The sequence below is a fragment of the Neodiprion lecontei genome, chromosome 5, assembly GCF_021901455.1.
Source record: "Neodiprion lecontei isolate iyNeoLeco1 chromosome 5, iyNeoLeco1.1, whole genome shotgun sequence".
Taxonomy (NCBI): domain Eukaryota; kingdom Metazoa; phylum Arthropoda; class Insecta; order Hymenoptera; family Diprionidae; genus Neodiprion; species Neodiprion lecontei.
Genome location: NC_060264.1, coordinates 22882289 through 22902973, shown reverse-complemented (window position 1 = coordinate 22902973; position 20685 = coordinate 22882289). Strand labels below are relative to the sequence as shown.

General features: G+C 39.2%; 2 protein-coding genes across 4 annotated transcripts; one reads left to right on the top strand and one right to left on the bottom strand.

The window, feature by feature from the left end:
- Nucleotides 1-472: 472 nt before the first annotated feature.
- On the top strand, nt 473-4781 carry LOC107221812 (dolichyl-diphosphooligosaccharide--protein glycosyltransferase subunit STT3A). Its single transcript, XM_015660945.2, has 12 exons — nt 473-729; nt 1114-1217; nt 1287-1454; nt 1605-1765; nt 1830-2219; nt 2303-2456; nt 2532-2770; nt 2831-2995; nt 3104-3292; nt 3399-3618; nt 3727-3915; nt 4177-4781. The coding sequence occupies exons 2-12, from the start codon at nt 1121-1123 to the stop codon at nt 4320-4322; spliced, it is 2118 nt and encodes a 705-aa protein (XP_015516431.1). The 5' UTR covers nt 473-729; nt 1114-1120; the 3' UTR covers nt 4323-4781.
- A 211-nt stretch (nt 4782-4992) lies between these two features.
- On the bottom strand, nt 4993-20461 carry LOC107221813. 3 transcript variants are annotated; one of them, XM_015660947.2, is made up of 9 exons: nt 19727-20461; nt 9110-9334; nt 8671-8828; nt 7579-7810; nt 7296-7494; nt 6917-7164; nt 6537-6642; nt 5956-6214; nt 4993-5571 (listed from the first exon to the last, which is right to left on the bottom strand). In XM_015660947.2, the coding sequence occupies exons 2-9, from the start codon at nt 9218-9220 to the stop codon at nt 5553-5555; spliced, it is 1332 nt and encodes a 443-aa protein (XP_015516433.1). In that variant the 5' UTR covers nt 9221-9334; nt 19727-20461; the 3' UTR covers nt 4993-5552. The 3 variants fall into 3 exon arrangements, with proteins under 3 accessions (XP_015516433.1, XP_015516432.1, XP_046596011.1); XM_015660946.2 differs by having other exon boundaries at nt 4996-5571; nt 5960-6214; nt 19727-20456; XM_046740055.1 differs by lacking the exon at nt 19727-20461 and adding an exon at nt 13464-13609 and having other exon boundaries at nt 4996-5571; nt 5960-6214.
- Between the last annotated feature and the right edge of the window lie 224 nt (nt 20462-20685).

The following is a 20685-nucleotide window of genomic DNA, read 5'->3' as shown; positions in this document are numbered from 1 at the left end:
CATCAGGTAACTACTAGCGCCACTAGTGGTGGAAATTGGCGGCATAATCGAGGGACATTTTGCGAACCACTTTTAGCAGCGTGTGTCAGGGGACTGCTTTCAGTCAATTTCCGAACACGCCCGTCGACTTTGCGTCGGACGCTATTGGGTGCTTTCCATTGAGTCTTCCCGTTTTTATCAGAGTTTCGGAAAAAATTCCTGTTCCACATTCGTAAATTATATCGTTTCATTTAAAAATATGTTAAACATTGATATTACTGACTGCTTGTCTAAATAACCTGATCCACCAAGCACTAGTGTATAACATGTATACGTATCATGCGGATGATATCAACGCAATGCGCCAGGCACCCAATTATGATAGGTACGCTCCTGCCGTAAAAGAGAGCGCATGTAGTATGACGACGTCCCCCTCTTCCACTGATCTCTATACACAGTTAGTGCCCTCTTCTCACTGGCTCGGGGACACTTTTTCAGCGTCGATGTTTCCTCCATGTCTATATGCTCGAGGAGTAGTCAAAACATTCTCTCTCTTTTTTACAAGCTGGATACTTTCAGAGTCGCCTTCCCTACTCTACGTTTATACCTCTATGGTACATATCGGTGTGACGTGGTTGCAGGTTGGCCGATCAGCGTAAACAACAATAATAATTATTCTACGTAAACTGCTCGCGGGCTATTTCTTTCCCGGTCAACTGTTGCCAAAAATCATCCTAAGTTGCAATCGACGTAAGTATTTGTCATCTTGAGCCTACATAACTCAATATTTGTATCTTGAGCCGATATTTTCATATCCACGAATCATATCACGCCAACCAACTGCCAAATTGGCACCTGCCGACTTTGACCGGCCGGTGAAATTAATTCTTCGAATATTTGCGATACTGTCGGTGTTTTCGATTCAAGTCATAAACATTAATTTTTCGAAAACTGCCTTTCGCGGGGTGAAAGAAGACCTCCATGCGGCACAAAAGTTCGTCAACCTTTGAATCGCCGTTATCACGCTTCGTTCCCCTCCCTCTTATCCGGTCGACATGCCGGCGACATAACCTCCACTTTAGACAGGTTATAATCCCTCATCACCCTCTGACTGCGCCTTAAATTCATCTTCAGGTAAACCATGGGGCTGCTTGCAAAGACTGGAGGGCTTCGAATGTCGGCCGAGAAGCAGGAAACTCTCCTCAAGTTGTCCATCCTCTCGATTGCTGCTGTACTTTGTGAGTTTTGCATTTTCCTTTCAACCCTCATTCACTTTTAAAAAATTATCAGTTGTTTTGTCCTTGCAGCATTTGCGACTCGTCTCTTTTCCGTCCTAAGGTTCGAAAGTGTTATCCACGAGTTCGATCCCTACTTTAACTACAGAACAACCAAGTTTCTTGCCGAGGAAGGATTCTACAATTTTCACAACTGGTTTGATGACCGAGCTTGGTATCCTCTTGGCAGGATAATAGGAGGTAAATTCATCTGAAATACGTTTTTAATCATCATCCCAGATTAGTAGAACCAATCGCTAGAACATTTTAGTGCTTCGAAATTCAAATTTTCATTCACTCAACCCCGAACAACGCTTCGATTTCACTTTTAAAGTCTTTATTATGCTATAGGAACAATTTACCCTGGTCTAATGGTGACGTCAGCAGCTCTCTACCACCTGGCTTGGTTGCTGAACATAACTATCGACATTCGAAATGTCTGTGTATTCTTAGCCCCGCTATTTTCCAGCCTGACGACAATTGTAACATATCTTCTAACCAAGGAGCTGAAGGTAAGTGGAAAATTCACTTGCTTTAACAGGAAATGCATCATGAATCCTTATTTTTTAACTACAGGATTCTGCTGCTGGACTCGTCGCCGCATCCATGATCGCCATCGTGCCTGGCTACATATCGCGATCGGTAGCAGGATCGTACGACAATGAAGGCATAGCGATATTCTGCATGCTGTTTACCTACTACATGTGGATAAAGGCGGTCAAAACTGGGGCGATATTCTGGTCGTCGTTGGCTGCTCTTGCCTACTTCTACATGGTATCTTCGTGGGGTGGATACGTCTTTCTTATCAACCTGATCCCACTCCATGTCTTGACGCTGATGGCAACTGGTCGTTTTTCGCACAGGATATATGTCGCCTACAGCACTCTATACTGCGTTGGCACAGTTCTCTCGATGCAAATATCATTTGTTGGTTTTCAGCCAGTTCAGAGCTCCGAGCACATGCTTGTAAGTCTTACCAGCCACTATTGTAGCTTCAGATTATTGTCAAAGCATTCACGTCTCATCGAAATCGTTGCGGTTGTTTTCAGGCTCTTGGCGTATTTGGACTCTGTCAAATTCACAGCCTTGTCGATTATCTACGCAGCAAAATGTCCCAGAACGACTTCGAGTTGCTCTTCAAGGCCCTTGTTTTTTCCATGGTGGTTATCTCCTTCGTTGTCGGCGGAGCTCTAACTGTTACAGGTGAGCGAAGGCAATAAGGGAAAAGCGAATTTTTTGCCTGAAACTGAGATTTAACTACTGTGTATCACCTTTCAGGCAAAATTTCGCCCTGGACCGGCCGCTTCTACTCGCTTCTTGACCCGTCCTACGCCAAGAATCACATTCCGATAATCGCGTCCGTCTCCGAACATCAACCGACATCATGGAGTTCGTTTTACTTTGATCTCCAAATACTGGTGTTCCTCTTTCCAGCCGGATTGTACTTCTGCTTCTCGAAATTGACTGACTCAAATATTTTTCTCATACTCTACGGAGTCACGAGCATCTACTTCGCTGTGAGTAACTGTATGCAAATGTTTACGTCAGGATCCTTACTATTTTTTCATTGTTTCCAGGGAGTTATGGTCCGACTCATGCTGGTCCTCGCACCTGTTATGTGCATTCTATCCGGCATCGGAGCATCTTCAATGCTTTTAACTTACATGAAGCAGATAGAGAGTGGTAAAGTTGTCGACAAAAAATCCAAAAAGTTTGAAAACAATTACGTGCTCAGAAGCGAGGTGAGTGTCCTCAAATCCTGCTTCGTTTTTCCTCTTTTTTTTTAAGGATGTATATACGAGTAGACTGTAAACATAAAAAACATAACAAAAAAGCAACGCTTCTTACAGATCGCAACTCTGTTCGTTGCTGTTATGTGCTTCCTTTTCGTGTCCTACACTCTTCACTGCACCTGGGTAACTGCCGAGGCTTACAGCTCTCCGAGCATCGTGTTGTCTGCCCGATCGCCAGACGGTGGTCGAATGATTTTCGACGATTTTAGGGAAGCCTATTATTGGCTGCGGATGAACACTCCTGAGGTAGGTGAAATAGAGTTTCACTTAAACACCAGCCTGGCGATAATTCTGAAATTCAGGACAAAAACTATTGATTCACTCGTTTCTTTACTCACTAAAATTCATTCAGGACGCAAAGGTGATGTCATGGTGGGATTATGGCTACCAAATAACTGCTATGGCGAATCGAACTATACTCGTCGACAATAATACTTGGAACAATACTCACATATCAAGAGTCGGCCAGGCGATGGCCAGCTCTGAGGACAAGGCCTATGAGATAATGAGGGAGCTTGACGTCGACTACGTTCTCGTCATTTTCGGCGGACTGACCGGATATTCGTCAGATGGTAACAGACATACTGTATTAAAAACTACGCACAAAAAATCAATATTACTTCACCGGTTTAATAATTTCCGTTACTTTCAATAACTTTGTCTTTCTTTATATGCCACAGATATAAATAAGTTCCTATGGATGGTGAGGATTGGTGGCAGCACCGACAAGGGTAAACATATCACAGAGTGGGACTATTACAGTCCGGCCGGTGAATTCAGGGTTGACAAGGAGGGATCACCGGTCCTGCTAAACTGCCTTATGTACAAGATGTGCTATTACCGGTTCGGCCAGGTTTACACCGAAGGAGGTGAGCCGACTGACAATCGAAAATTGTATTTTAGTCTTTCTAAGTAATGAGCGCTGAGAATTGATTAAATTTTCGATTCCATCTGTCTACTAGTTTTTGAGTTATTTAAATAACAAAATGAAAAACTGAAATATTCTATTCGATAATGTTTTACTAACGAGCTCGAAACGCGACCAAGGGTGAAATTCTTAGGCTGGTCTTTCAAGGTCAGCGTGATTAACCACTTATTTTCTTTATTAACATCATGTTATTACCGAACAGGCAAACCCTCGGGATACGACAGAGTTAGGAACATGGAGATTGGAAACAAGGACTTTGAACTGGACGTCCTCGAAGAAGCTTACACCACCGAGCACTGGCTGGTCCGCATTTACAAGGTCAAGGATCTACGGAACAGAGGAATTTGAAGTTGTAGTGAAGCTCGTTCTATTACACTAAACGTAATGATAATAATAATAGTAATAAGAAGAAGGCGAAGAAGATGAGAAGAAGAAGGATGATACAATACGTATACACAAAAGAAAAACATTCACATGACCTTAACATCGATTTAATTTCCATACAAATGTTGAAAAACGGAGCTTCAGTCGTTAACTTTCTGTTTTATATCTAGATAGAGAGATAGAGATAGAGAGAGAGAGAGAGGCAGTGGCTGAGGGAGAGGGAGACGGAGAGGGAGAGGGAGAGACAGAGAGAAAGTACGAGTGCAAGAGAGAATGAAAAACAACAGAGATTGAGAATCGACTTTTGAGTAACGCGTTTTTCAACGGGTGTTGAATTAAATGCCTAATTAAATACCTAATTGCATACGTGATGAAAAATGTTGATGTATAAAGTATAAATTTTTATAAAAAGCATGAGAAACACTCAAGTATACAAGATGAGTTATTATCCATTACTTGTTATCCAAAACTTGCACAATGGACTAACAGCTTCTTACGCCTTAATTTTCCTTTCAAACCTCCTCCTCATCAGATCCTCACTTGCCCATTCTAAGGAATTCTTTGCCTTCAGCGACTCGAGGTAAGGAAGTTGTATGAATCTGACTATGTGATTCGATACTAAAAAATTATTTACGTCGATCGTTATTTTTTTTCTTCAAATCTTTTATTATTTATGTATATACATCCTATACGTAGGTTTTAATTGGAATTATTTTGGGAATGGGACAACCAGTAAAGGCACAGGTAAGGGGTAGGTATACATGTATATTTATAACTTAGGAATTACTACCGATATATGTAAAAAAAAAAAAAAAATATGCGAACACGCGATGGAAACGAAACTAAAGAAAAAAAACACGGTTTAATAATTACGTAATCTATATAATATTGAGTATTTATGTGGTATATTAACAATATACAATTGTGGGTTCCGCGTTTTTGTGTCAGTGTTTAAATGCATGTCGGTAAGTACATGTACAATTATCGGTCAAGTATTTTTCGTTTTTTTTCGATTTTCTTTTTCTTTCTGTTTATTTTAAAAAAAATTATTTTTATTATTAACACCATTGTCGTTTCATTTTTATTTCCGTCCTCTCTCAATCCCATTCTCCGATGTACATGGCACGCGGCGTTGGTGGCATAACACCTCTCGTCGGTATTGGTACACGGCCGTAAATGTGATTATACGGTGATTCAATCCTCTCGTCTGAATCTGTAAATATGTTATTCGCGGTAATGACATTTTCTTCAAATTTGCTTTTTTTTCGTTTTATCATTTGGCGTGTAGAAGTATTTTCCTGAACGAATAGGTACTCAATCCGACTGCACGGAATTTATTTGGAAACTTCTTCAAAGTCGATAATATCGAAAAATCCAGTTGGCAAAAACAATATGGCACCGAAGAGGTTGATCAGCTGATCGTTCTACGTGAACGTTGACTGAAAATTGGTAAAAAAACAGCCAGCCATGGTACTCTTTCAAAGCAAGCAAAAGCGTTGGTTTACTGAGTTCGTCACTTTAACTTCACATGGACTAAAAAGTAGGCCAGGCTGGTAGGTTTTTGGAAATATTGGAAAAAAACGATATATGTACGTACGTACCGAGTCCGCTCTCGAAACTTCTGGCGTGGTACATTATTGGGGGTCGACTCGGGGTTCCGTGGTGTCCGTAAATCTGCGACGAACTGCTACTGCTGACGTAGCCACCCGCTCCAACGTAGCTTGGGGGTGGCTGAGGTCTACCGACGTGTCCGTAATTTGATGCTAGTGGCACCACCGCCGTTTTGGCGTGACCGTTTTTTGCCATTTTGACAAAATTTGGCACTCGTGCTCTGAGACCGCAGTAGTAAGGATCGTCTGCAACGATGACAAATTAACGATCAGTTCTCAGCTTTTACAGGACCTTTTCGTAGGTGAAATTCCACTCCAACTATCCTTGCCTTCGTTTTATTTAGCGTGAAAGAGAGTTTGACAAGTTGCGTTTGATGAACATTATCATACGGTCAAAACAAAATTGCAGGTTTGTCGATATCAAGACGGCAGTCTTGACATTTTGCCAAGAATCTCAATTTGCCGGTCAACCAACGTATGGTATTCCACGTGCAATATATTTCAAGATTGAAAGGATTTCAAGAATGGTTTTGTCATCATCGATTTTCCTTTTATTTCTTAGACTCACCATATTTTTTACTGTCGACCTTTTTACTCTTCTTATTATCGTCCTTTATTACCGGCGAAGGTCTTATGCTGCTCGCATAGTCATCCTCAATGTCATCGTAGTCGGGCTGAAAACGGATTTACAAAAAGGAATAATATTTTGGTTCTTTATTACAGAAACTGAGAGAAACTTCGATAGAACGCGCAGGTTCTTAGAAGTAAATTAATAAATTTTGACGTTTATCTTCCCTTTACCTTTTTCCATTCGTCTTTGAACGTTATAAAAAATAACAAAAAGATAGTAAAAAAACAGACAGGCAAACAGGTGAAAGAATGCCGGTTCATTCGTGATCTCGTATTGTTGCTTATAATTTTGATTTAAGAATGGTAAAAAACACGCACCTTGGGAATGTCATGGCCGTAGAGATTTTCTCTCGGGGGAAGTTTTGGCGGTCTTTCACCGCGACGATGCTGATAGCTGGTCGATTGCATGTAGATTTGTTCACGTTCTAGCCTAGAACCGGCGGATTGGAGCCTTTCTTTCGTCGTTGACGACGATGATGAGATCCCAGCTACGCTGTAAGGATCTTCGTCTGGAATTGGTATTCTAGGTCGATTTTTAATGTCCACCGGTCTTTGGAGCGCTAGAACTGAACAGCGATATTTTCACTCACGCTTGAATTCGATGGAGTTTGAATATTTTAGAGTTCGCGCGCTGCCCAGAGCGGGAAAACTCGAATATTTGAAAAGTAACTCTGGTAAAAAAAGCACCCCTTCTTACCTGGTGGTAATTTTGACTTGAGCATGTCCAGACCGACGACGTTTACGATCAAAACCCACACTGGACATTGTAGAAGGTCGGCTTCGGTTCTGACAAATACTATTGCACTTAGGCACTGCGTTTCGAGTCTGCGTCTGTCAGGATACGCTCTTCTCGTTTCTCTCGACAAGTTTGTTTGATATTTGTTCGTGTCAAATATCTATAAAAATTGTTACAAAATTTATTTTGCGATTCAAGGACGTCGAAAATGGCAGAACATTTGCGAATACCAAAATCGTTATACCTTTCCTGGTTTCTCGTGTTCCAAAGCGCCCTGCGAGTTGCGCAATATTTCTGGCCCGATGGCATTATCCTCCTGATTCGTGCACTTGACGTAAACGTTGCTTTTGCACAACCGTTTTATAAGTATATTTCCCTGGGCGTCCATTTTTATTTTAACACCCTGATTTATGTGGCGTTTAGCCTCGTCAGTTTTCTGATCCCTCATCGGGTTGTCGAATCCGCAGAGTCCTATCCTAAATTTGTGAAAAACCAAAAAGAAAGAACAAAATCAGTTAAAATTATCAAACGCAATAATCCTTCCCGCAATTTCTAAATAGCAGCGAGTTGGAATCGGCCAGTCAGCAGTGATGACTGGCGGTGGCGTCGTGCATCAAATTGACCGTCACGAATGAAGAAGCGTGCAGCGTATACGATTGGTGAAAACTTGAACTAGTTCTCGATTTGAAAACTATTAGAGCGTCGTTGAAATTTTAACGAGTCTAATAATACAGCGCACGCGGTTTACTTTCACGTCATTCACATATCACATAATGTAATATATGATCATACAGAGAGAACGAAAATTATTATGCATTTGGAAAAAAGTTTCAGTGATGAAATGGAACGTGACACTCGTGCCGCCGCCTTTAGGTATATAAAGTCTTGTGTGTTTAAACTTTATGTACGCGGTAAAGAAATAATGTACGTATATACGTCTACATGCGACTGTACTGTTGAAGTAACTTGAGTAAAATAATTAGAAATCATGGATAATTATAAAAAGCGTTACTTATAGGTTGTATACACAGTTTTACGCTCGCCAGGGCACGTCGGGAACTTTCCTACGCGAAAAAGTAGCGCGCTCAAAACTATATCGCAGTATTTCTTCTTTTCCTTTTTTCAAGTCTTCAACAATTCTAGTGTACTTTATTTGTTCGATGAATGAACGTGAATAACGCCAATTTCGTGAGAAGAAAATTCTTATGAATATAAGGACAAAATGTTCAACGACGAACAAAATATATCAAAGATAGGAGACAACGGGACGGGAGGAAAAAAAATTGCAACAAATTCTGCGCCATTGTTTTGTAACGACTAATTGAAAAAAGTGTACCTGAAACCATCGAATCCGTCGTTGGAACCGTTCACCGTGAGAACTGGTGCCCTAGCGTAGGCCTTAGCGACCCGTCTGTTCCGTTCGAAGACAATCACTTTCGCCCAGATCTCGTCGTCGATCTGATTCCATTTGTCTAAGACTTCTTGTATGTGATCCTGCGGAAATGTAGAGAATAAAGAAAAAAAGGCAAAGAATAGAATGTTAACTTTCCTATAGTAATAACAATCGTGCCTACGAACCTACGCAGGTATCTAGGTAGCAAGTTTAGGAGGGAGACTCTAGAGTCTCGCTTCGAGTATAACGCATCGTATTAGAATGATGCAATAGGCGGGGAAGGAAGTTATACGACCTTTCGATGACCTTCGTCGGGGATCGCGAATAGGAATTCAGATCGGCTGCTATACACTAATCGATTGCGTTTACATTATGTAGTTACCTTGTAAAGTTTGTCCAAATTGTACCACACGTCCTCCTCCTCCTGCTCTTCGTATTGGGCGTCGGCGAGATTGTCCCTCGAACGGGAGAGGATTTTTCTTCTAGACACCATTATCACGATATCAATGAGAGTCCTCGTTATTGATTAATTAATTAACAAGCGCGTCAAACAGTCGACAAATTTTTATATCCCTACTTCCTCAAGTCCACCCTCCTTCTTTTTTATCTGAAATAAAACAAAACAATGTCATCAATATTCCAACGAATCTGTTTTCTTTTTTGTCTGTACACATGTCATATTCTTATTTTCAAGTATTTCTGGAACCCCTAATTCACAGATATTTTCCCTTTTCTTTTCTGACGAAGCTCGTCGTTTAGTTTTGCCAAAAATTTTTGCGTGTCGACAGATTGGCGGAAATGTGGGCGCGTGCGTATTTTATTTAAATTTATTTCAGACAAAGGGACTCGGCAGGGCCTCGTGGTCTGCTGTAATTGCATAACGATACGGGAGCATAATAACATAACATAACAGAACATATACAGCATAACACGAGACGTGCGGTTAAAAGAAAGAAGACAGCGTGCCTTGCACAATAGAACGAGTTGCTACAGGATCAGTACTGCTTATTCAACTACTTATAGCAGTCGCTGTTGGTGCTGCTATTGCTCTTATAATACCGCCGCCTTCGTCGCCGATCGCGGTGAAAGTTGAAGCGGTTGTGTGTAGCTATATACATATATATGTACTTAATCGTTCCCGGTCTTGGCATTTATTTTTTATAACCGCAGCTATGTGGAAAAATGTAGTATTTCTACAGGGATTTTATCTTGTTTATTTATTCTAAAATAAACATATGATCCAAAAATATGAATATTTATTATGTATCAAGATACGTAAGAAGATTTGTTGAAAAATTAACCAATATTTTTTTTTTTTATTAGAATTTGACTTAGAAAAAGTATAATTCTATTGGCGATAGTAGGTCAAGGGGAATTCCATATCCTATTATCTTTGTAACAGTATAATAGACACGGTGAAAACGATAATTTGGTGCGCAGGCACGAGCGCGGATAATTTGAAACTGCGCGGCAAATTCAAAAAGTGGGGTAAGAGCAAAGACAGTCGGTCGTTTGTCAATAACTGCAGTCACTTGTGCAGGTGAAATTGGGCGGCTTTTAGTGCAAGGTGTAGATCCGGTTCTTCCAGATTCACCCATTACTATTGGGAAAAAAAAGAAAGTAAAATCAGCGACAAATAGTGGAAGACACAACAAAATAAAGAAAAACAAAAGAATCTTGAGTGAACGTATATTAAGTGGAACAATTGAAGGCTGCCGTGATCAACGAACCGTGTTCAGAAAAGATTCGTATTATAAAATTAGCATATGCATGGTGTTTACAACACATGAAATTTATCGCCGATGAAAACAGTTTCACGATCGTGATAAGATTTAGAAATTCAAACAATGTGTATTCTTAGACATGTGTCAAAAATAAAAATCACTGCTAAATTAAGAAATTGTATTTGTAATCACCCAACCGTAAAGCATATTCGTATGCATATTTTTATTATCGCGTGCTTTCTCCTCATATTCTGGAAATGTGCAAATTGAGAAAATCAGAGACAAAAAAGAAAAAGAAAAACATATCTTCATAACAATTTATTTCTATCATAATTATTAAGGTTGCCATAATTATGAATGGTTTTTTTTTTCAATCGTTGCCAGGCAAATACACGTTTCGGTAATTGTTTTTATAGCTCAAACATATAGGTTTGCTCATGCGCACCTATACGTATACATTTGTGTATAAAGTACGCGTATGTGTATACATGTACAATCAGAAGTGTCGGCATCTAAAACTTCGAGACTTTCACTTTTAATAAAATGCGAAGGCTGCCAGCAACAGCAGCAACAGCAGGAGCAGGAGCAGCTACGTGCTATCTGTATCATACATGCTCTAGACGTGTAGTTTGTCGCCCCTTTTTCATTTTAACAATAATAATGATCATAACACCGATATATCTCGTACTTTGCACAGAAAATCAAAAATGTTACATTAGGTTCATACTTGGTAGGGTCTCGACTTACAATTACAATAGTGAGTGGAATGAGTGATGTAAGTATAAACTCGAAATTGTTGGTTGCAACTTGAAACGCCCCGTGTAATATACAACAGAATAATTTCACGTTCACGCGTAATTCCTTTCTGTGCACATACACGGATTTATACCCGACATTATTCAACATCCGTAAAAGCAATAAGATACAGAAGGGTGTGGTGCACTGAATTGCAGAGTATAATATATATATATACGGCGAAACCCGTATAATATAATAGGTGTGTATAGATGTAATACCAGCGGTGCTTTCGCCATTTCGTTTTGCGGCGTATGCATGCACTATAAGTATAGGTATGCGGGTAGGCGATCAAATTCCATCTTGCGCACAACACAATATGCCACACGCGTGCATGTATAATACACACGTTATTTCATGTTATACATATTAAATATAGAACGGTACATGTATTGCATGTGTCGCATACCTTAGCTGGCTTTTTATATACCTAAAGCGAGGGTGCGGCTGCAGGACCAACATGGTGGCGCGCCGGGTTATCAGCTGATCTTTTTGGGGTTAACTGCACGGATATCACGGCTTTGAAAAACCTCGCTCAAATTATACAACGCTTGAATTTCGTTATGTCGAGTTGTCGGAGAATGAAATTGAGGATACGAAATAAACTTTTGGTTAAAATGTGCCGTATATTTCGTCCGTCCGTTAGGTGGCGTTATTTTTACGAATGTGTTTTTTCTACAACCGCACCCGAGAAGTGTTTGAACACAATATTCGTAAATAGGAAAGTCGCGCGCGCACTTTCCTTTGGTTACATAAATTACTTGACCTCCCTTCTCGCCCCTGCCCATCCACATTCTACCATAACAACTTTGTAATTGTGCCAGTGGGCAATGTTTTTTTACGGGCTTAATATGATACGTACTTATAGCAGTGTTTAATTATTACCATAGATAAGTTGTTACACGCGATGGAACTTTTTTACAATTTCCAATTCCTCCCGAGCACGGTACTTATAACCATCCGATACATATATATATATATACATATATAACGAATGATTTAACGAGTACATTTATATATATATATATATATACATATATATATGTATATATATATAAATGTACTCGTTAAATCATTCGTTTATTATACTCAATTTCTGCTAATCCTCATCTATTTATTTTTTCTTCATGTTTTTCGACCGACATTTAGCTCGGAACGAATTATAATTGAAAGGAATGAATGAAAACGATCAACATAAAATTGATAAAATGTTTTACAACGCTAGTTTGGATAGATTGTGTACACGTTCCTAATTGGAATTAAAAAGTGGTAATTTGTATTACCTGTACAATTATATATTAATGCGAAGAATATAGAAGAATTTATTATTTTTACGGATTGCTGAGCGATTTCATAACAGGCAGGTTACAAGTATAGTATTGGTATAATATATAACATTGTATTATATTAATATTAAATCTATACATGCACCCGTTGTATATATTAAACGTGACATCTCGTCTCACTCGCCGTTTCGTAAATATGAAAGTTCATTCCCTATGCATAGGTATATGCATAATGGTATTTGGTATACCGTATAGGTGTATCGGTATTATTGTACTAACTCTTGGTGCGGAATGTATCGCCTCAACACGATAGCTGTACATAAGCTATATACTATGTCTACGTATAGAAATTTATATTAACGAAACTTTCAATTCTTGCATATACTTACACGAAATTCTTATACCACAACAATAATAGTCTATACGAGTATATAAAATAAACTTGTCAAATAACAAGTTCGCATGATACAAAATTTAGGGATCGACGTATTCCAGGGTGAGCAGGGAAAAGATTAAATTATTGATTGTGGGATGACACGCATTTCCGGGAAAAATAAAAAACTAAGTTGTATCCGCTTCTGCAATAAATCCGGTTTACGATTGTCATCCCACATGTACGCAATGAAGAATACTGGCTTCTGTGACGACGTGACTGAATCAGCACATGAAGTGTTCCGCTACCGTGAATCACGTATATGCTCCAAGCGAAGATATTCCCAAATGACGTACGGGTTTGGTATTTCTAATTGGTATCTCATTCAAAATATGTTAAAAAAAATTACCATTCACACACAGACAATAATCAGAATAATAAAACAATGGAGTGCGTTTGTTTCCTTCACACTATTATTACTGTTCGTAGACGACGTTTGAGAATTCCCAGGCTCGATTAATCATTAAAAATGCAAACTTGTATCATTCTTTCACTGACCACATTGTCGCTGCCGTCGAGACGAATCCAATGAGCCCAAAATCGTTCACTTCTGACCAGATGGTCCGGAGATATTAACGTTCGAATTTGCGCGACGGACTCGCACAAATCCGACAGCGAGCCGGCGCTGTTCAGTTTACAGTGCGACTTTGGCGCTACTGTCGTGCCTGAAAACTGCAAAACGGGATATCTCGGAATCAACTCATCGGAACTTTCCGATCATGGGACTCATTGGATTCGTCTTGAGGCGAGCTACAACTTGAAGAATGAATCAAGCTAATATCGTTTTAAAAAAATACCGATCAGCTGATTTCGGTTGAATTACCTATCGGCGTTTCGGCGCGGCAAAGAAATACCGTAAATCTTGTCTTCGCATATATTTCCAAACAAGGAAGAACGACAACACGCATTAAAATACCGAATCGAGCGGTATAAGGAGAGAATACGCGTTGTACGTGATGAGCAAAAACTCCGTTAATTGTTGTTGAAGGCGTATGCAGCGTGTAAATAAGCAACTTCGGATAACCGTTAGTTGTGTGATATACCGTCTGCCCCTGGCCAAAACGTAATACAGAGAAAAAGGCTCCCGCATGTTTCGGTACTTCATTCGTGTATGTAAAATGTACCTGCATACCTATTATTTATATATACTCTTGCATGGTTGTCGGTGCGACTAGAAATTTTTTCTAAAAAGTTGAACGAGGTCAAGCCGAAAGTTCTATAGGTACATTATTTAGCGTATAACCGTGTCTCAGCTTTGCGCAATAATTATCATCGCTGTAACCAATGCGCGAAAAGAGGGGAAAGAAAGAGTATTAGGAAAAAGAAGATTGATGATTCGCTTTTCTAGAAAAATATTCATTCGCTTATTTAACCTCGTGGTTTCTTTAAATTCAACCTAAACGTCAGTCGATTATCGAAAATCATTTCTCAACCGTTCATTAATAGCTACATTAAGTTTCGAAAGGAAAACATAGGTATGGGGTATACGTTGGAGAAATTCGAGGTGTTTAAAAATATTAAAGTTCAGTGCCTGATTAATTAAGTAGAAAAGAAACCAGAAGTAATTTGCGAAACTTGTTTTATAACTTTTCACTCTTGGTTTTCTGTAGAATCTGTGAATATACGTTATTTTTTAATTTGGAAATACCGTGCAGTTTTTCCCCTTACATTTCTTCCGCCTCTTCTCTGATTCACGTTGTTCAAATTCGCGAACTCCAGCACACAGATAGAAGTGGAGAGTTCGCGTCATCGAGGGAGAATCCAGCTGGACCGGGAATGCAAGAGGAGAAAGAGAAGGGCGGGAGTCGAAAGAAAGACAGACAGAGAGAGTAAAAGTGCCGAGGGGCGGGAAAGAAATGAAAATTCGAAAATTGTCATGTTTATCACGTTCTTTGAAGAGGTTTACATACCTGCATATATCTAAATACCTGTATACATGCATGTGAATTCAAGCTTTGGCATTCCTAAAAAAAAATAAGCACGCATGCATGCATTATACCTGGCGCGACGCCGAGAAGTTGGAGTCATGATCGTCCGGTCTGAAACCGCATCTCCGGGGGGAACCTCGATAGCTTTGGAGGAAGAGAGGGGGGGAGGGGGGGGTGGGGCGGGCACAGAGCTGAGATAAACGCGAAGGAGCAGTAAAAAGAAGGTAATCGTGAACTCCGGTGACCTTCAGCGGCCTTGGCTCCTCTACGTGGCCCCCGTCGGTCGATCCTCTTAGTCCTTCCTCTCTCCCTCTTTCCCTTTTCTTTTCTTTTGCTTGGTTATAATGTAGCTTCCCCATCTATACATCGCAATTCCACCTATTGCTCACGGGGAATTCAAATCCATGCGGCATCGATGGTGTTGCTATACATGTAGGATTTGTATTACTTATTTCTTATTGGATTGCAATTTACCTTTGCAGAGGTTATGAGAAATCACGATACGATTTGAATGAGACCAGAAACCTCGAGTTCCGACGATCCCGTCACGAGATATTTCGTTTTTAGATACGAAATATGGTGAAAAAAAATGGTTGGTTGGGTTCGAGTTTATGCTTTAAATGTCAAAGAATCTGCCGACAACGTGTTTTTATATAGGCAACAAATTAGGTGCGAAAACTAATCTTTAGTCTATTGGGTAGTGAAAAAATCGAGTCAAGCACTATACATCTGCCACACAAGTATGGTTCGCGAATTCGGATTATACTGTTTGGTCTAGTGATGTCGGAAGATCATTCCACAACGAAATAATTGGCGGGCAGGTTTCTTTCTATAATCAGCTTCCACACGTTTCTTTGTCGCGTGAATAAAGAGGACATACTTCAAATCAAAGTTAACAAATCGTTAGGTGAATTAATTTACCGGTGAATAACGTACCCATGTCTGCAGAAGGAAGCTTATAAAATCGTCCTAGGGTAATCTGGCTACGATTTGATCTGATTCGACGAATTCACTCTCAACCGTTCGTCTGAAGTTGCAGTTCATATCGATTTCACAAAGTAATCAGTATCTGTTCTACCCATCTTCCAATTTTCTTTCAAATCAGTAGGGGTCAAGATTTCAATCACACAAATTTGCCTTCTAAATTTCAAGAATTTTGGCTCAGCCGTTCCTTTGAAATAATGTGTATCTGAATCTCGATGAACTTAATAACTGGAGATTTAAAAGGTGGATTGCGAAAGAATTTTCAGGATATTGCCGCGTGGACTGAGAAAATTGATGGCATAAATTTCATTGCCAAATAATCGGTGATTTCGGACATTTTTTATTCGTAATCCGATCTTTATGAAATTTAAAAGGGAGCAAAATTCAGATGGCATGTGTGTATTTTCCAAGTTTCAAGTCCACGTCAACAAGGGTTCGGCTGATATTATGGTTCCTGGAGGAAAATTACGGTTTGCAATTGATTTTCGGCTGCGCAGGTTTGGTCAAAAAATATCCGGTGAATTTCAAGATATCTTGCGTCCTCTACACACTATTAAGACACGGTAGCTAGTTCGGCTGGGTAAAAAACTCTTGATTGAGCTCGGCTCTTTCAGCGGCTTATGGGTATATACTTTATAGTCGCGATTCGCTGCCGCAAATCTTAATGTTTCGTTATCCCTTTGAGTCATAGTGGTAAGTAATCTTACAACCTATTTTATATTCATTTATTGTATATTTAGAGAACTTTTTAACATATTTCTTTGCGGTTTTTTGCTTTTTCTGATAGTATACTAATACGATTTCAAAACTCGAAAGTAATTATTGCGATATGATGTCAATTATTATTGTTAGAAACAAATTGATTGAAAAAAATCGTGAAAATTCAAGGAATAATTCATTTCCGAGAAAGTGACCCTCTACACATATGGGACTTTCCACGCCGACTCACTCAAAGATTGACCATGACATTTTTTAATTTCACCAAGGATTTTGTCGACTTTAGTATAACCCCTGAAGAACTTGCAACATTTGGTTTCGGAAATAAAACATAATAATTTTTTTATATTTTTAATAGTTTTATTAATTATTTTATATAGTTTAAATAAATAACGAATAATTTTTTTATTCTCTCGTAAACATTTAAAATTTTTTCATTTCTAATAGGGGATGACATCGAGAATGTATCTATGTCTGTGAATATATTTATACTTTAAGAAATCATGAGGAAATCAGGAATTATGCGATTCGAGTGATTTCCAGCGACTTTTAGCGATTGCTTGTTTGATTTTGGATGAAATGGTTCAATGATTCCTCAAGTGAGCAGCCCCTCGATTACTTCACCGTACCATTTTCCACTATTAAATTCCTGCTCTCCGAAGGTGTTCGAAAATAATATTATACGTAGCAATGTGAACATGAACTGGACGTAAATTGATATAGCACAGTTATTATAAGTATAGCTTTTGAGATATTTATACGTTAAATTAAATTAATTTTCTCCACGAAAATTCATTGTTTTACAAAATTTTATACCCAAGCTAACATTCTGCATCTAGATGCGTACGTAATGATCTTTAGTTCTGTTAGAGATAAAACCGTACTAATAATACATTCGTGGAATGAATTAATCTTGGCCGAAAAAAGATACAACTTTGAAATCCTGTAACTTTGCTTATATTTGTTTTTTGTTTGTTTTTTTTTTCTTTCTTTTTAAAATTTTTTCTTTTATATATATATATTGATTTTTATGTTAAAGTTTCAAATATACATATGCAGCTTGTCTATAAATTATGTCTTTCATTCTTTTTGTTACCTCATCTTCTGCAATTTTGTCAGAGGTATTACAAGTTGCATAATATAAACATGCACGTACGTGTAACGCATGTATGTGTGTATTCGGAGATATACCTAATTCTCTAAAATTATCCAGACGACCTTTCAAATTTTCACTATAGGTAGGTGTATACGTGCGAGTGCGTACATATATACCTAAATGACTTAGATGTGTATTATATATACAGATTATCATCGCACTGTACATTATTTCTTTTATTATTACTATTATTACAATCATTAATATATAATAACATACAGTGTCTGCCTACCAACGAAAGTGTAAAATGCTAATGGCGAATTCCAGAACCTGCGAAGGTATGTGGGTATATATGTATAAATATATAGACATATCTAAACACGCGATGTTTAAAATCTGGTATGTAAAATTGGTTACAAATTATCTATCAGGCACGAAAAAAAGAGCATAAAACCAACGAAGGACATTTCATACAAGCGTACGGTATAAAATTCATGAGGAATAAATTTTCGTTTTGTTGTTGCCCACATCTGAACTCAGTTTTTTATTTTTTTTATTTAATGTTCCTATCTATTTTTGCGTAGTTGTAAAAATTCACGACGAAGAGAGATAATTGGAAACAAAGATACGATTTATTCGAGAGTAGAAAATATCGTTTTCAGTTGTCCGGATCAAATTCGGTATAAATACGTAAATAAGTCACTTTTGACAACGAATTTTCACTCTCTGCATAGTTTGAAATTATACATAATATACTTGATAATCCAATAGAAGAAAGAGAAAAAAAAATTTCAAATACCAAGTGGCCGAAAACTGGATTTCAAGCTGACTAGAATACGTGCATGCGTACACTCAATATATACATATATACACACGCATGTGTTACTCGACATGAATTCACTTTCAATTTTTTTCTCTCGTCTCTTATTCCGCGCCTCGTACATCATACTAGCTGTACCGATTTTGATGTAGTTCAGTAATACGATATTATAATACATGATTATATGGATCGGATTATGTGTTATAATATATACCGACCGTACATGCTAATGCATATTGATGTTGTATTTCGCAACATTTAATTTCCTATACATATCGCGCGCCTTAAAAGTTCACACGCTGTTGGAATAATTTTTGTAGATTTTTTTAAATTTGTATTTCCATCGATTACCTCACAATCGGTGTAAGATTTTTTTCTCACTATTGAACCCATTAACTATAGGTATTTACGTGATGACGTTTGTATACGTATGTGTGATAAAATTTTACCTAAATCGATCGATGTAGAGTCGAATTTCGTCCCGAAACACTTATCGAATTATAATAAATAGGTGTGTATATAGGATACATGAATAAATAACGCACAGTGTATATACGTATATTTACGTATACCTATGTAGAAGCTTTCACTTCCACAAAGAATGCGAAGGCCTCTCTGCACCGAGTACGGAGCGAGTGAGTGCGAAGAAGGCGGGCGGCAGGCAGGGTAAGGTCTGTGTAAGAAATCCGTCGACTGGCTACTCTCTACAGCTATCGCTACTCGCGTATAAACTCGACGGTTGGTTCGAGTTTGCTGCATGCTGCTGACTTTAAAACGAATGGAAACTGGTTCTGCCCGAGCGAACCGCGAGCGCGCGTAGGATGGACCGATAAGTACCTACGTGTAGGCTCTGCTCTTCGCACGTTATTGCCTATTCGTCAAATCGTTGTTCCGATCTTTTTTCACCAACAATACGATCGTTTTCTAGCATTTTTCCTTCAAACACCGTTTGAATCTCCCGCCCCGCGGCGCGCGTCAGCGCGCGTAATTCAAAACAGTCGATTGAAAATTCGAAATTCGAACAACGTGCGTCGAGGGCGTAAATTGAAGATTCGTGTGCTGTAGAGAATGACCGAACGTACGTAGGCAGAAGGAAGAGGAATTGATGAACACACGTCGAACTCGCTTCGCGGTTCGAATCGTAATTTGAAAATACCGTTAGCCCGGGGGCATGCGCGACTTCTAAGGTACAGGTACTATACCTATATACGCATACCTTTCGGGTGACAGAAGCACTAGGAGAAACAGCAGCACCACCAGCAGGACCACCGCTCTAGCCACCAGCGGAGAAACGATCCTCGTATTTCCGTTGCTCCCAATCCAATATGGTATCATATGTTTGTCTATAATGTAATCGGCGAGACCACGTCAGCGGCCCTAGTCAAATGCTCTGTGGATCGCTTCGTTCATCGTAGAAAAAATTTTGCCAAAAAACAACAAAAAAAATCAAAAGACAGCTCTCAACGGTCTCGATCCTTATTTGATACCATATTATTAGACTCTTTGAACGAATTAGACAAAACAGTGTCTGTTCACACGCGGTATAAAATATCGACGAATTTTTATCTTGATATTTATATAATCGTATATTTATACAGACACTTGTGTTTCGTTGAATTACACTCTTATTTTTTCACTTTTCTGTTTATTATACACGCACACTTTGCACTCGCGGCACAATCAAGGGCACAAAAGCACGAGCCCTTTTTGCACTTAACATTAAAAATCCTAGGCTAGCAGCGGTTCACCGAAAGTACGTAGGACGAAAACCGTTTCAAAAACACGCACCTAATACTTGACAGGTATCTACAGGGTGGCGCAGCCTTGCGCGAGTGAGAGTATTAAACCGAGGCGCGAGACGTTCACCATCTTGGTGAACGGCCCCTGAGATCGCGAGTTCGGAACTCGAGACGCATGCGCGACTTTGTATCCGTGACGTCAGAAATGGGACAAGGAGCGCGAGACCCGTTCGCTTCGCTCGCTCTTCCCTGGCCTTTAAGCCTTTCGAGCCTTCGGACTGATCGGCGAGACTCTGGCTTGGGTGTATATCATACACCTATGTATATCCCACCTCGAGGCAAAATCCCAAGGACTATTTGCACAATAGTTGAACTAAGATTGATTTTAGTTTGTGTGGGCAGATTGTGATGATACGGCTGATCGCGATTTGGGAAC

What these genes read in the sequence shown, in the direction of transcription:
- LOC107221812 (XM_015660945.2), top strand. Translation starts at nt 1,121, where the DNA reads ATGGGGCTGCTTGCAAAGACTGGAGGGCTTCGAATGTCGGCCGAGAAG. An exon ending in TTCTAACCAAGGAGCTGAAG is followed by an intron (nt 1,766 to 1,829) that starts GTAAGTGGAAAA and finishes TTTTAACTACAG; the next exon opens with GATTCTGCTGCTGGACTCGT. An exon ending in TGCGGATGAACACTCCTGAG is followed by an intron (nt 3,293 to 3,398) that starts GTAGGTGAAATA and finishes AAATTCATTCAG; the next exon opens with GACGCAAAGGTGATGTCATG.
- LOC107221813 (XM_015660946.2), bottom strand. Translation starts at nt 9,220, where the DNA reads ATGGTGTCTAGAAGAAAAATCCTCTCCCGTTCGAGGGACAATCTCGCC. An exon ending in ATTTGGACAAACTTTACAAG is followed by an intron (nt 8,829 to 9,109) that starts GTAACTACATAA and finishes ACATTTCCGCAG; the next exon opens with GATCACATACAAGAAGTCTT. An exon ending in GGTCGACAGTAAAAAATATG is followed by an intron (nt 6,215 to 6,536) that starts GTGAGTCTAAGA and finishes TCATCGTTGCAG; the next exon opens with ACGATCCTTACTACTGCGGT.